This window comes from Helicoverpa zea, chromosome 10 (genome assembly GCF_022581195.2).
Source record: "Helicoverpa zea isolate HzStark_Cry1AcR chromosome 10, ilHelZeax1.1, whole genome shotgun sequence".
NCBI lineage: Eukaryota > Metazoa > Arthropoda > Insecta > Lepidoptera > Noctuidae > Helicoverpa > Helicoverpa zea.
Window position 1 is genome coordinate 7,732,739 of NC_061461.1, and position 16,728 is coordinate 7,749,466.

Here is a 16,728-nt window from a genome sequence, read left to right on the forward strand (position 1 = left end):
TTCTAAAATAAAAGTTTGGATTTCAAACGATAGAGTATAAAATCCCGAATATACAGGATTACAAATTGTTTTGTGACCGTTGCAAATACTCAAATGTATAAAGCCGACCAAAGTATTACAAAGCATCTGTTAAAAGCTCAATCATCGCTATCAACATATTATTAATATTTCATGTCCAAGTTAGATGAAATATTTTGCGCTCAATTTTCAAATACCTTATGAATAAATATAGAACTTTATTACTATTGTTCGTGGTGGAATTGTACGTTTAAACGTTATGAATATTAAAGCTGTTTCTTTTATCAAATAAAACATTGGTTTGATATGAATGTAAAGGCAGTTGAACTGTATTTTTGACAAGTAATTTTCCCGCGGTTTCACCCGCGTCCTGTGGTAACTTCTTCCCTTACAGATATAAAATATAGCCTATGTTACCTAGAAATAGTGTAGCTCTCCAAAAGTGAAATAAGTTCTCAAATTGCTCACTATTTTCGAAGCCTTTAGGGTACAAACAAGCAAACAAAAAAAAAATAATAATATAGTTTAGATATGCGGTTATACGGTGTAAATGTAGTCTGATCGGACCGGTTGTAGTCCGACTGACCGGCGAACGGGAGAATGGCAAGGCCTATGCTCTACGGGTAGATAGTTTGTTTAGCAAAGCCTCTGTCGGCGCACGCGACGCTCTAACGATTGCGAAACGTTTGAACGAACCGAATACTACATTTTGTTAAATCAAAGTGTGTTTATAATATTTTTGTGGAGTGTCTTTTTACGAAGTAAGTTTTAAAGAAATATTTAAACATTATTTATGAATTTTAAAATGTAGAAAAATTAAGCGAATTTTATTATTTAACTTTACATAATTGTGGAACAGTGGATGTTTGGTGTAATTTTTTGTTATAGGTACCGAAAATATATCCGTAGAGTCACAATTGGCAATATTATATTTTGGATCTTTAATATGATGCTACCGAAGAAAATATTATTGTGCCAGTCTGAATGTTTCGTATTAAATTAAAATTTGAAAATCAAGTTATTAAGAATTTCTCAGTAGGTAGGATATGAGCGTTAATAAATTAATGTCAGTGCGGAATATTAAAGAAATAACTAATTATTACACAGAAACCGAGATTAAATTGGATTTGCAAACCGTCTCAAGGGAGAACTGAAGTACTTAACACAGTTACAATTATGTAGCAATTAATTTATATTTCTTTGTCAACTATTGTTATGGCAAGATGTACAGAACAATAGACTAATTTCGTATTCTATGAAGCAAATGATCACGATCCGACATACGCATATGGCATTCCTGATACTATACTATGGTCTTTGTTCATTAATCATAGAACTTAAAGGTGTTATAAGCATGTGTAGTGTACATGTCATGTTCATGTTCTTTTAAAATAAATAAATAGTAAATAATATATGACAATAAAGAAGAGGTTCGATAGCAAAATAAGTGTTAAGAATAGGGAGTTGACAATATTATTCATCCGTTCACAAGCTCTTATTATAAATAAATAGAAATCCAAAGAATAAAAACACCTTTAAAAAGGAACATTTTCAAGTTTAATGTGTTAAAAATTTAAACACTTAGGTACTTTATTTATTTTTTTACGTACAGTTCGTTTCCGAAACTGCGTTGAGGAAAAAAGGTATGAACCAAAAAGTTTAAGCGACTCCAATTTAAATTTTAAATGTAGGTGTTTTTAAAAGTGGTCTAATGATGCCTACTTTTATTTCACTTTAATTTAACGTACATTTAAGCACAATTACACACCAAGTATAAAAAAAAGTTGTGGTTAACAGATTCAAAGAATATGTTAAACACGAATTATGTACTTATTTTCGGTTTCAAAATATCATCACTCTTCTGCCTAATTTTATTCCGCGTCTATGCAGCATGTTTTCTCCTTTCAATCTCATCTGTCTGCCGTCATCTAACTTCAACTTAAACTCGAGTGAAAGACGTACAATATTGCAGAAAAAGATATGAATCAACCGGCTTTAGTTGGTAAGCGCGTTCACGTGTCTTCATGATTGCCAAACGCCAGACACTCCGGCACTTGCAACATTGGTTAAAGTTGTTGTAAAATTACAAATACCTTACAATAACAAATTGGATAGGTATAAATAAATGACAGCTTTCATAAGACATCGATAGACAGATTTTCATAGATTTAGGCACTATGCTAAAAGTCGTGGTGGCATTGTAGTCAAAGGTCAAATCAGCCTCTTAAGTATTTGTGCGGGTTCGATACCGGATTAAGCAAGTACCAATGTAGCTATTCGAAATTTTAAGTACTTTCCATTTTGGACACCAATGACTATGTAAAGGTGAAGGAAAACCTCATGAAGAAACCTGGACTTTGATCTTGGGGAAGTCTGAAATCAATCATGGGGATTAACGCTCTTTCGTTCTTTGTATGACAAGAAACTAGTGCCCAGCAGCAGAACAGTAACACAATCAGATAAAATAGTATCAGTACCCAATATAGGCAATAATGTTCCAAAAATATTTGAACAGTTGATTTATAATCGTAAGCTAACAATCAACACGCTATTAGGCGGTCGGCATTCTCGTTATACTGTTACCGCAACACTAATTACTAATCACTGCACAAATGTATGCCGTGTCCGACTGTCTCGTCTCGCTGTGATGGAAAATGTTTTAATTAAATGGCAACACTGAGTGTCGGAATTGTTTGGCGTCTGTAATTTGTACTGTGGGAAGTGGTCACTTATTTTTGTCTGTTTTTTTAGTGCAGATGCATTTATTGTAGGTACATTAAAATATCACTACATAGTATAAGGCAACACTAATTACTAATCACTTTAGAAACGTTTGCCGTGTCTCGTCAGTCGCTGTGATGGAAAATGTTTTAATTAAATGGCAACACTGAATTGCGCGGTCTGTAATTTGTGCAGTGGAAAGTGGTTACTTATTTTTGTCTTTTTTTCTTTATTTTTAGTGAAGATGCTATTATGTACAGTACATGTTAAAAGAATAAATCAATTAAGAAATAGAACCATATAGACGAAGCCAAAATAATTTGATGAAAGACTTTTGAGATTTTTGTAATAAAATTAGAGGTCAAAATGTCCATATAAGTGAACTTTGGAACATAGATTTCTAATAATTTATGAGTGGGTCTATTCAATTATGTAGGTATTTTAGAAAGTCGTCGTAAACTTCTTTATACAAATGAATAAAAAGGCCCCTAACGTTTATTTTGGTTTTGGAAAGTTAACTTTTATTAATATGAAGATATTCAACGAAACATAGGTAATGATGATTTTGCTATTAACAATAGATAGAAATGCAAAAATCGACGAAAAAGCCAAAGCAAGAAAAAAAGATAATCTCGCAACTTCCCCATTGGCCTTATTTTACGCTATCGAGTGCACTTTTTACACCAATAAGTTATCATAACATTTGCGTTGCCGGAGCTGCGTGATGACGTAACAATAGTTACGTCACTTATCTTACGTCACGGCCTGTTGTATAAAACTCAGGTCAAGTTCAGTGCTCTTACGCACTCAGCCGAATGCAAGAGCTGGTTAAAGTTCCGTTTTGGCACCCCAAATGTATTTTAGGTTTGTTTCGTACGAATTTTGTTATGAAAGTCAGTTTTTTTGGTGTGAGATTTCTGTAAGGAAAAATGTTAAATTATTACTTAGTGTAAAAAGATGTATGTATACATTTTATTTGGTTTTCTGTTATAATATTGGTAATGCAAGTAATATTATATAATTGTAGATATTCGTATAATTACTGGAAGTGCAGTTGCAATTATAATAATTATATACTGCGTTAATTAACCACAAATGTACTACATATGCGAAATGATTTTATAAAACAAAAAGTCAGTTATTTAAAGTAAATGTAAAATAAAATAACAGTTTACAGTAAAATAGTCCAATCGTTTGCTGTATCAATGAAGTGTATAATAACAGTACTAAAATATTTTAATTGATAGGTACAACCAATTAAAACTTACTCATCGAATATAGGAAGATAAATGTATAAATAGTTGTTTCAGGAGGATTTCAATGAACTGTGTCTTGACTTATCCTACTTATATTATAATCCTACTTATATTATAAATGTGAAAGTTTGTGAGAATGTATGGATGTATGTTTGTTATTCAATCACGCAAAAACGGCTGGACCGATTTGATTGAAATTTGGTATGTAGATAGGTGATACCCCGGATTAACACATAGGCTACTTTTTATCGACCCACCACGCGGGCGAAGCCGCTGGCGGAAGCTAGTATTTACTATTTTTGGTAAACTTGCACATGAAGTTTAAAAAAATTGGGTGGAGAAATAAGTGCCAGGTACTTTTTTACAGTTGAATCATTCTTTTGTGTGTAAATATGCACATTTAGCTTTGTATGACTCGACCACTACTGAAGAAAATATAACATACTTTCGGGTCTTACGGGGTACTTAATTATATAGGTAACCGAGTAGTAATATCACTAAGTAATCTGTTAAGTAGATGCCATTAATTTATAGATGATTGTAGTTATAATTAGCGAGAGTCTAGCCAGGTATGCCCTAATTAGTATTTATATTAGCGTGTAATTAATAATCCGTCAGACTGGTACTGATTAGCAATATTAGATAATATTATGAACATTGTGTCTGAGGTCTGGGAGACCACATTGAGTCATATTGAAGCGAAGTTAATAGGTACAAGAAGTACCTATGTGTGTTGGTTGTTCAAGCAATGTGACAAGAATTTTAATCCTTTTTATAGCTTGGTAGACTGTGTGACTTAGTGTCTTTGATTTCGAACACGACATAATTTTCCTTATTCGCTGTGTAGGAAGTTACTAACGCAAGGAGAAGTTAGGTGAATCAATAATCTGTGAATTTTGTTCAATTATTATTTAATAATTAAATACATGTATAATAACTAAATACCGTTACGATAAGACGGGCTCAATCATTAGCCGTTTTCAAGAGTATGTTAAAAGAACACTACCTTTCCTCCTAACGGTGGGATACTATTCCTATTTCCAAAAATCTATATTTAGCATTGACATTATATATAAGTATATATGTATTTATTGTTATTATTATATATATTTAGTTTATAGTTTATGTATTTATGACAACAATATTATTATAGGTACACAAGTTGCAGGAGCAAGTGTACACTTTGCCATACTGCCTACCATATATAATATTTTCCTTCTCGTCTCAATCCATCCTAAGGTTGTCTGGAAGAGATCGCTCTTAGCGATAAGACCGCCCATTATGTCACCTACTTTAACTACCTAGTTTAAGATCAAAAATGTAACATTGGTGTACCTAATAAAGAATATCTATCTATCTATCTATCTACATGAGAATATTAATTATCTTAACTTCTGAGCTAGTATTGTGAAGAGAGTTTTTTTGTATATTTGTACCCTGAAGGCTCCTAACCTGTTACACTGATTTGGGGAATAATTTCACTCTTGAAAAGCACACTATCTCTGAGTGACATAGGACGTATTTAGTAGTAGTTTCCAAAGGACGAGGTTGAAACCGTGGGAAACTGATAGTAATTATTATGTACCTACCTATTTAATTGCTTATAAATTGTACGTAAAATTATGCTATTTATAAAAGCAGTTATCAACGTTTTAATGAGTAGGTAGATATTAATTTTAAGACGTAATTGCGGTGGTTGCTCATTCAGTCGAGTTCTTTTAGCTGCTGGCTTGGTAATTTTCCTGTATTTTATATTAATATGTAAAAAAAACATCTATAAAATAAAACTACGTATTTCTCAATGATTTTTAGGGGCATATTTTAGTTTTTTTTTGCACCCAAATTCCCTAACCGGTAATCCAGTTTCGATTTCTAGGAATTGAAACAATTTTTCACGAATTTTCCATCATTGACTTCATTGTGGAGCTATGGAGGTTCGTTATCGCTATGCGGGTGTGGTCAAAACATAACATACCTAATGTGAGTAGTAGTACCTAGGTCTTTATTATTACATCATATTTTTTTACTTATCGTCATCAGAACAACAAAAACCTGCAGATGTTTATGATGCTACAATCCTTGGAAATCCTTTAGATTATTAGTTAAAAATACGTTAGATTCCATTACACATGTAGTTAGTTAAATACAGGTCGACCTAATAAAGGCGTGTTAAAAACACAGATGAATGACCGTAACACCACGTTTATGACCATATTGTAACAATGAAGTATGATCATTGAATAATGTAGTTAAATAATAAATAAATAAATAATGTGGGACACTTTTTCACACACTGTCGGTTAGCCCCATGGTAAGTTATTAATTAACTTGTGTTATGTGTTATGGTACTAACACAATTGATAAACTACATATAGCTACATATATACATATTTATAAATACATATTGTAACACCCAGACCACGGCCAACAAGCATGCTCATCGCACAAATGTCGACTGAACCGGGAATCGAACCCGGGACCTCAGATACGACAATCCGGCATGATGACCATTGCGCCATCGAGGTCGTCGAGTTAACGTGCTGTAACTCAATGAGATCTGTTTTAATTACTTGCCGAGTTATCAGTATTTAAATATTTTTATGTACGCCCCTCGCTACTAAATACTATTCATGAAATATTGACTCAGGTAATAAATTTTTAACACAATATTACTGATCATACATGCTCTGACATATTAATAATCGCTTTCATTCATTTGAACACCTACAGCCTAGTTATTTTGCGTAAAATTTCACCTCCTATTATTAAAATGTTATAATTTACATTTAAACTTTCGACACACATACGAGTTTGACATGCTTTACTCCCCTGTTATGCATTACCCATGGTGTTCCAAAACCCTATTAACCCTTAAATGAAATTGTCCTTTGTGCCACACAATTGGTACATCAGATCACAATTAATTATGTTACAGAAGCATACGTGTATATAGATAGCTTAATTAATAGAGTAGCTATATCCAATAAGTGATTCTCGAGCCCTTGTCACCCGCTCAAATAACCAATGAACTCTCTACCCTCTCTTCTGGGAGAAGATTGGAGCACTATTAAAATTGAAGGACGTTTATTTTTTATGAGGACTTGTGATCTATCGATTCCTCCATGAAACAAGGAAAATTGGAGCGGTTCGACAAGAAAAGAAAGCAAGGAATGGATGACGATATTCTAGTTACATTTTAGAGAGAGTTTTGCATTTTTTAATCGTAGTCACAACGTAGGCATCAAACTATGAGTATCTACTTGTTTTAGGTAGGCTTCTAATAATGTAACAAATTGGTACAGTTAACCTGAAATAATAAACGAATACCTAAACATAAATAAATTTAGAGGTGCAGTAAAAACTATTCATAATTTGAGCGTTACACAAAAACATATCCCAAACGCGCCGGAAAAGTTGTAATTAGTTCTAAAAATGTACTTCTGGGAACTCGTATGTAACTATAAACATTGCCACACTGAAAAGTAAGTTGCAATTTGTAATTGGAAATTTTGCCGGTCCAACGGCCGGTATTCAATTATATTAAAAAGATCCGACTTATCACCGATGTGGACACAGCCAGAATAGTTTATTTTAGTTACTTTCATAGTTCAATGACGTATGGGATTCTCCTTTGGGGAAACTGTGCGGATGTTGAAACTATATTTATTCTACAGAAAAGAGCTGTTCGAGCCATTTATAATCTGGGCCCAAAAGTTTCTCTCAGAGAGAAATTCAAAGAAATAAACATTCTGACTGTTGCCTCTCAATATATTTTTGAAAATTTAATGTACGTTCGTAAAAACATTTCTAACTTTGTTCAAATGTCTGATGTTCATAGCATAAATACTAGGAATAAACATAATCTCGCTGTACATGCTACTCGCCTCCACAGAGTAAGCAACTCGTTCATGGGTCAATGTATACGCTTTTACAATAAACTTCCCAAAGCGGTTCGTGACTTACCTATCAGGAAATTTAAAAATCATATAAAATCCAAACTCTTGAAAAAAGGATATTACAAAATATCTGATTATTTAAATGATAAAGAAGCTTGGGAATGAGCTGCTCGCTTAGTGAGTGATATCTTTTTAAATGCCTGTGTATTGTTACTTTTGACATTTAAATATTATTATCATCAGATAACTTTTATTAATGACATTCTTTTTATTGACATTTATATGTTATAATGGTATTATTATTATTTTTTTTAATTTATTATTGATTTGTATGTCTCTTCCAGACCTCGGGACTATAGAGTCCCGGATTTTTGGGAGGCGAACGTGGGGCCGAAGCCAACACGCTGAAGCCCTTTTGAGACAACTTTAATGAAATGGTGACACAAAACCGACGATTATCCCTGTATACACTATAGAAATGTACCCAAGGACAATCCCCGGTTCTGTGCTAAACTATTGCTAACTATGGATGAAAACTACTTAGGCTATTGTGATGGGATGCTAATGGACTAGGAATGGGGAAACTACGGGAACTATGGCACCTGCCGATGACAATGTATTAAATACATGTTAAAATGGCAGGTGGAGACTCGCCAACTCACTTACTGGGCCCCCGGGAATCAGTCACTGAAAAGCAACAAGAGGGCAACAGGGACATGAGCGGCTGAGAAGGGTGAGGATACCTCGGCGGACTTTAAACGCAGATCACGCGCTCCCTGTGGGTCCAGCATCACCGGCCCACTCGCCACTTACCACGAGGCACCTACCCTCCGAGCAGGACTAACCTTGCTCTAGCGACTCCACTCTGACCGGCCGATGAAGACAAGCCAAGAGGCGGGAGACCTATCCCCCGTCATGCTTCACTCCGGCAAGCCGGAGGTGGGGGACAGTATACTCTCCCTGGAGCACTCGGATATATAGCCCCGCGGGGTCGCTACTCCCCGTCATCCGCCTCAGATGCCCTGCGGGGCTAATTTATTATTATTATTGTGAATGTGAGTATCGTGTATGCGAGCAACATTATATATTCTTATAACATAAATACTGTCTGGCAGGTTTGAGTATTTTTAAATGGCCTACGCAAATGTTCTGCAGATCTGGTATCGTCGTGTGACAGGTCGTTGAGCTCCCTAAAATATGGTTGAGCTACACGACGACTGATGCATGCGTGCCGTCTGTTGGGACTGGTCAGCTCCAGCCTGATGTGGCTCTTTCCTCAAAAGGCCATTCCAGACCGCGTACATGGTGACACTCACACATAATTATTTCATTTATAACATGTTTGGACTTTAAAAGAGACTATGACCCTTGAGTTTGTTTCGGCGTTTCTTCTCGGGGATCAGTCAGTTAGGAAATGCCGGCCTCAGCGTTCTTAAAATGACGTGTAAAAGTGATGTAATGTCCAACTTGCAAAATAAACAATTTCATTTCATTTCATTTCATTTCATTTCATTTTCACAATTTCAGTATTTTGGTAAACTTGCTATACTTACTGGCCGTGTGTTTTCAACGTGTTTCAAAGCATTTTTTGAGGCAAATAAGGAACACAAAATATGCAGTATTTTTTGCTTTAAGTGTGAGTATAGCAAGGCTGAGGTTTGCTATTGGAATAAATAAAGGAACGAAATAATGTAGCTTGCGTGATGACAGCAGACAGAAGAGTATGGAAGACGAAAACATGCTGCACCGTAACCCAAATAAATTTGGGACAAGTTGCAGGAAGATAACAAAATATTTAGTAAACATTAAATAAGCCATTACTCGATTTCAATGACCCGTCTCTCTTTATGTATACTTACTAGAGATAAGAATTTGACAGTGCTTGTAAGGGCTTAAAAAATCTATCCGTAGCAAACAAATCAACAGATAGGTTATTGAAAACCGTCTTAAATCAACAGTTACCACTAACTCACTGTATCCGACTGCAATATGTCATAATAACTATAAGATGACGTAAAATTCAAGTGAAAGTACGAATGACGACACTAGATCTCGGATTGGTCAACCAAACTTATAACTTGCCTCTGAACTATGATGTATCTACATAATACTTTACTACTTACATAGTATTTCGTGTTCATATGTTCAACAACATATAATTTCAGAGGTAATAAACCTCTGTTGAAGATGCTTCCAAGAACAAGAGTCAAGTAGGTACCTAGTGATGAAACAAAAAATCCTTACTTATAAATGCGTGAATAATAATTTTGACTCAGATTTGATTTAAGTACGAAATTAAACTTAAAAATAGCATGTAAACATAAAACAGAATTGCAAAATAATATTGTATAAGAAATATCTATTCTCTATTATTGCTAACACCCTATGACAGTCACCAACAGGAAATTCACCAAGTAAACAGTATTGACCTTTTATTGTAATCTGAAGAACAACGATTCCATGGAATGTCGTTTGAGGATTAACAACTGTTGTGCATCTCGCGCTCATGAATAAAGGCCCTCGTTCAGAAAATAATTTCCATTTCCGCGGAACTGTCTGGTGTGATAACGGTTTCCATTAAAAGAAATAGTAGGAATTCTTCAATAGATGGCACATTATTGTAGCATACATGGTGGAAAACCAATAAATACTAATAAAGAAAAGAGGAAACACTTTTGTGCCATAACCCTAACCCTAAGGGCTTCGAAACTACTGAACTAATTTCAATATGTTATATGGCCTAGAGCCGGCCCGGGTAGTTGTCCCCACGGGATGCAGGTGAAACCGCGGAAAAATGGCTAAAGAGCTTAGCCTAGAAAGATTTCTCACTTCAATGCTAACACTTTTCATATGCTATTCTATAGTATTAATAGATATTTATATAGAACACAATATAGAGCTACTAAGTTACCACCCACGAATGTTACTGCCTTATTAGTATTTTATCAGGCGGTTTTCCTAGTACTAACATGAATGGAATTTATAATAAGTTGTTAAAGTGTACTGAATGGATAAATTGTACAGTTATTATTATTTATCACTAGCTTTTGCCCGCGGCTTCGCTCCCGTCAACTGACTTCTCTACTTTACCCTATTTTTTTTTCATAAGAACCTTCTCCTGACAATAACAAACACAACAAAAAAAGAATTAGCTAAATTGGTCCAGGCGTTGTTGAGTTATGCGCTTACCAACACATTTTGCGATTCATTTTTATATTATAGATTTTAAATGCGTCGGATGATGGCCGTTTCCAAGAAGCCAGTGGTATTGGTGAAATATGAGCGATCCAATGTAGGTTTTGTAATAGGAGATGCACCAAAAATATAGTGTTACGTGACATGATAGACACATTTTCAACCATTCTGACCATACCACGTCACTGATACAGGTACTCAAATTTCGGTCTAACCCTTTGTTTTCTAGAGACTCGATGATAACTAATGTGTCCGCTTTATTTATCCGTAAACTGTAGAACAGAAAGTAGCTACCTATTTTCGATAAGAAAATCGAAGATCAAAGTTATGATCATATTAAAGAATCTTGCCAATTCGAATGACGTCGATCGAAAATACTTGATGGATTTTTCGTTCATTCGCGTCGACTGACAATTTTTAGTACCTACCTATCTATTTTAAGAAATTCTGAGGATTGAAATGAAAGAAAGAAGTCAGGTATTTTATTTGTTTGAACTTTTTTTCAAAGACTTTTCACTGAAATATTTTTTTTTTGTAACTTGAAATACCTATCGCTATTCTCTTGAATGATTATTTTTTTTGAGACATACTTTGGCCCAGATTTGTGAATATCATTTTTACGTCCGTGAAGAAATTAATTTTAAAGTATATTATTCTAAGAGCAAGTGTTAAGGAAAGGTACTATTTATAGCACGCTTAATTCTATTAAAAATTCTCAGTATAATTGCAATAATGACCTTCACCTACTGCCGTGACCTTTCGTTAAAATAGCTAACCACTTCGTTAAAGAAAGTCTATTATTTAACTCCCACATCTTTTTGGTCATGCTCTATCTTATAAAACTCCAGTGCGTTTAAAGCTTGTGACACATTATAGCAGCACGGCAACAGCACGGCTGCAGCACGGCGTCGCCTCGAATTAAGACTACCGCGCTGTCCGCTCGCCGTCGGCGCGCCGGTCGCGCGTCGGTCGCGAGGTGTAAGCTTGCTGTCACAGCAAACTCAATATTATTTTAAGACGATTATGATCGATGTTATGATTGAACACGACGTAATGACGTTGTTTCGCTGCCGGCTCGGAGTCGGCGCGCAATAAGCACGCCGTTGGCGCGCTGTATGCATGAGGTCAGCACGCGGGCGGCGAGTCGAGTTGTGTGGAAGCGGCAAGCACGCTGACTGCTCGCCGTTGGCTTTTTCATATTGACATTACGAAATATATTATAATATACACGATTTAATGCTCTAAATTGAATGACAACTTAAATGCTGGTGTGGAGCCGTGCTGTTGCGGTGCTGCTGTAATGTGTCACGTCCTTAATTGATTAATTTGTTATTTCTTTTCTTTTTCAGGCAACATGAGGCAATCAAGTATAATAATATTAACAGTACTTATAGTACAGGCCTACTCGGTAAGTGTTTATTTCTTTTTTTTTTCACCAAAAATGAAATTGAGAGATTGAGAAACAATACGTTATATCTACGGACAAATCTAAAACTCATTTATTACTTATAATAAAAACTGTATGCACTTGACCTTCCTAACTCAAACATTATTTTTAATCATACATTAAGTAAATTCATTTCAAACGACTATTTGAAGACCATCAAGGATTTGCAAAGTCCATAGTTTAACAAGGTGTATTTGTTTAAAATAATTTCGTGTGATTAAACATACACCTGGTGTTAGAAATTCAATAAGACCGCAAATAACTTATCGGTGAACAATCTAATTCACGTTTACGTAACCGCTCAAGACGTTACATAAGCTCACAGACTAATTAAAATAACATTTAGAGTAAAGCAAAATATGAAATTTCTCGTATAATTAATGAAAGATTTTCTTGAGGCTCGAAAATCCTGTAATTTATTACGAGTTTGTCCCTTTACAATGTGTCATACATGAACATTTTGTAGGTCGTAGAAGATTTACTTTATTAAACGGAAGATAGATGGAGACGTATTTATGAAGTAGTTTAATGAGAACTGACGTCTCATGTTTCTTAACACAATTTTATTGTTTGTGAATTCATTAGCATTTGTGATTGATGAGGATTTTAATATTTTATGTGATCATATTTGCTTGGATTTTAGTGTTATAAACTTTATAATGAGTAAGACATTTTATTGAAGAAATGAAATGAATGACGCGTTAAAATATTACATTATTATGTAATATTAAAATATTACATTATGGTATACAAAGGTACATAAAGGTACTCAAATTCCAATAAAGCTTATTTTTTAACACCATAACTATCATAAATTTATTAAAACATGTTACACAAACATGGAGCAGATTTCAATTACACAATTATATAGATATAACTTTTTGAGCACGGTACAGAATTCCCCGACCAAAGAAATGAAACGGGGTCATAACACAAAACACGGACGGTCATAAAGTGTGGTAACCTTCATAAAGTTCAGCCTAGACTGTCTCCAAAAACGGTCTGTTTATTTTGGACACCATGCGTGCCCGAGTTCATATGTAGAATTAAACGATTTGTCAATGTCGCACGGACCTCGAGCGCTTTGTGACTTGTGAAATATTATGCGGTCAGCCACCCGGTAGCTGGCTTCGGTGACGGTTCAGGGATATTGTATAATAATCATACTTGCAAGTGTGTTGAGAATCTGAAGGGGTTTTGAAATGTTAGCGTTATATGCACACCTTTTGACTTACTCGTATGTTGAGGTTACTTAGATCCGCTATTTTCCGATGTGATGTTTGTAATTCGATAAGGGGAGAACACCTTTATATATAGAATGGTGCAGTTGTACTTACTCAAAATTGAACAGAATATATCGTTGACGATTGCAATATAGTGGGCATGTTATTTTTATTCAAAGGTGAATGATTGGGTTTTATATTAATAAGAAAATAAATTGAAATAATATTGTGAAACGCAATGACCGCAAAATACTCATAAAGTAAAAAAAAATGCTACTTTACCTTTTCTCTGAATTGTATCTCAAACACAAAAGAAATGAGAATATTTTCAGTTCATTCATTTGTTCGTTAAATTGATTCGTGGAAACACAAAGTGGTATTTTACATGATGTAAATATTGTAACTTTAACGTGACAGGAAATAAAATAAGTCAGTAATAATAAATGCTATGTTTCATAAGAAAATATTTATTAATTTCATTTCGGGAAGTCACAAAGTAATTTATAAAAGGAAAATATAAAGTTCGTAAGTATTTTCGGATCTTAGTTCATTGGAAGTTTTGATGAAAACAGTATTTCAGCTCGTTTGTTTGCACTAAAAATATTTTATTATGCAACTTGACAAATGTGAATATACTCTACGTCTTTTGCTAGATTAATCAAAATAACTTATGCACTGAAAACTTTAATAAGTTTTGTTTAATAGTATTTCCAAGTTATATAGAGTAGACGACAGTCTGAAACCGACCTAAATTACTTACTGTCTGTATTATAGTCGAAATTGAGTACAGACCTAATGTTATTTCAAAAACAATAATCCTTAAAGAAAACATTGATCAAAGCCCCTGGAGGTTCACAGAATAGTTTCAGGTAACTGGTTTGATAAAAAATAAAGAAAAAATATATTTGTTCACCAAAATCCGCGAAACGAAGTCTGATCAAATATGTATGGATAGAAATACTTTCATGAAAATCTCTGGGGAACCAATTAATATCTGTAGCTAGTTCACAAAGAGGTTGTTTGATTAGATTTGTAGTTTTTATTAGTTTTCTATCTGTTTTAGTATAGCTTACAAAGTTTTTTAGATAAACCTCTAGGTAAAATGAGCCTAGAAAAAAGTTTTTAGACACACTGATGAGTTTATACCTAGTACTTCTTCAGGGACTTTTTTAGGGTATTGGTAAAACTAGAATTTCTTTTCATCAATTTTTTTTTCATATGAATAAATTGTATTGCAAAGAATTTTTTAAAGAAATATTTAAGTTAACTTCAATTTCTTTAAATACATATTTCGAGTCTTCTATTTTTATTTAATTTGATATAAATATTTTACTGATGTTTTTGAAATATAATTTACTTTCCGAACGTACAATTACTGAAATGCTACAGTTACTTAAGTAAAGGAGAGACTTTAAATTGATTAACAAAGTTAATTAATTTTGGTGGCATTTTGAATGAGGTAACTAAGTTTGTTTTAAAAGTATGCCAGTGATGCTGACGAAATGTAGACCATTAATAATTACGTTTTATTTTAAAAGCTTCTTGTTTTATTTTGTTTTCAAAGAATCTCTATGATAAGTTCACTGTCCAAGATGCAGACACAATAGTTAAACAATCGTGGCCTTACTACAAAAACTTGAACATTTGCTGAACACTTGTCTAAAAAAATGTGGCTGCAAAACGGGCCTTATTTTAACGTCATAATCTGACATTTTTTAGACACGTATTCAACAGACGTTTAAAAGTTTTTGTGGTACGACGGTTGGTGTTTATCACATATGACTCATGGTAAAGGGAAATTGTTAAGTTCAGTGGGTCATATTTTTGGCATCTGTACAGTGTACATGTCATGAATATTTTGAATGGGTATTTAGTGTCTGTCAAATGGTAACCATTACCTATAAACACACTTTTTTGTCCAGCTATTGTCTAAGATATAACAGAGTTATATTTGTATTAAAACTTTTTGTTATCAATTTAAATGTTTCCAATCGAGCCAGAAGCTTAATAGGGCAGCGAACTCTTTATTTTTACTTAAAATATTTCTACGAAGTCAAATGTAAAATAATTTTCTGCCAGTAAAAGCTACAGAAGTTTACCTTCCTTTAAAATACCTTTGTACATTATTGATATGCAATAATTTAATTTTGGTAGCATCAGGGAAATATAAATTAAGTACGTAGGTACTGAACTAAAGAAAAATATAAAATAAAGCCATTAAATTAGCAATTTATTACTATTTCGTTAATTATTTATTTATGAAGCAGAACTAAAAGTTGATAAATTACAGAGGAACTAACGAAACTACTACTAACATATACGGGGTGTTCCAATTTGCAATATACGTCCCCACTCAGAGACATTTAATGGTTACTTAAGCCATTCGTTAGTGAAGGATTTGTATGACATTCTGTCACTAAGGAGTGACTTAAGTAATCATTAAATGTCTCTGAGTGGGGAGGATAGTCTATTATAGTTTCGTTTGAGTACCTATTCGATGTTTCGGAACTTCCTATAACATATTTAAATTATCGTCACGCCGACTTTAGGAAGTAATTGAGAAAAAAACAGACTTGACTTTTTTTTACATAATAATCATCAAAATTTACAATTCGAATTATCTAATAAAGCTACTTAAATTATTTTTTCCATTACCTACATGTCTCTTTACGATATGAATTTTGATATAAGTACGAATGAATAAATAATTGTATAATGTTGCCACGATACCAGGGGCAGTGAGTATGTTGTTGTTGGTAAAGATAATTTGCAATCGTATTTTTTCATTAAGGAATCATATCTACACTCGGTATAAGCAACTCATAGCCGACATTAATCCATTGACGTATCACTGCATTGCTTAATAGACGCTTCTTAGTAAAATGATTGCAGTTGATGTCATGGCCTGCATTAACCTTCACCCGGAGTAATTTTATATAAAAAATATACGGTGAATGGCTCAACTTAATAGT

At 33.8% G+C, this 16,728-nt stretch overlaps 1 protein-coding gene across 2 annotated transcripts in view; it reads left to right on the forward strand.

Annotated features, from left to right (window-relative positions):
* The first annotated feature begins 621 nt into the window (after window positions 1–621).
* The window catches only part of LOC124633784 (circumsporozoite protein), a 30,132-nt gene continuing 14,025 nt past the window's right edge, over window positions 622–16,728 (forward strand). Inside the window, exons 1-2 of one of the 2 annotated variants that reach the window (XM_047169118.1) lie at window positions 622–779; window positions 12,436–12,494. In XM_047169118.1, coding sequence (XP_047025074.1) covers window positions 12,441–12,494 — 54 coding nt within the window. In that variant the 5' untranslated portion in view covers window positions 622–779; window positions 12,436–12,440. The remainder of the gene's footprint in view (window positions 780–12,435; window positions 12,495–16,728) is intronic. The other variant, XM_047169119.1, reaches the window with a different exon arrangement.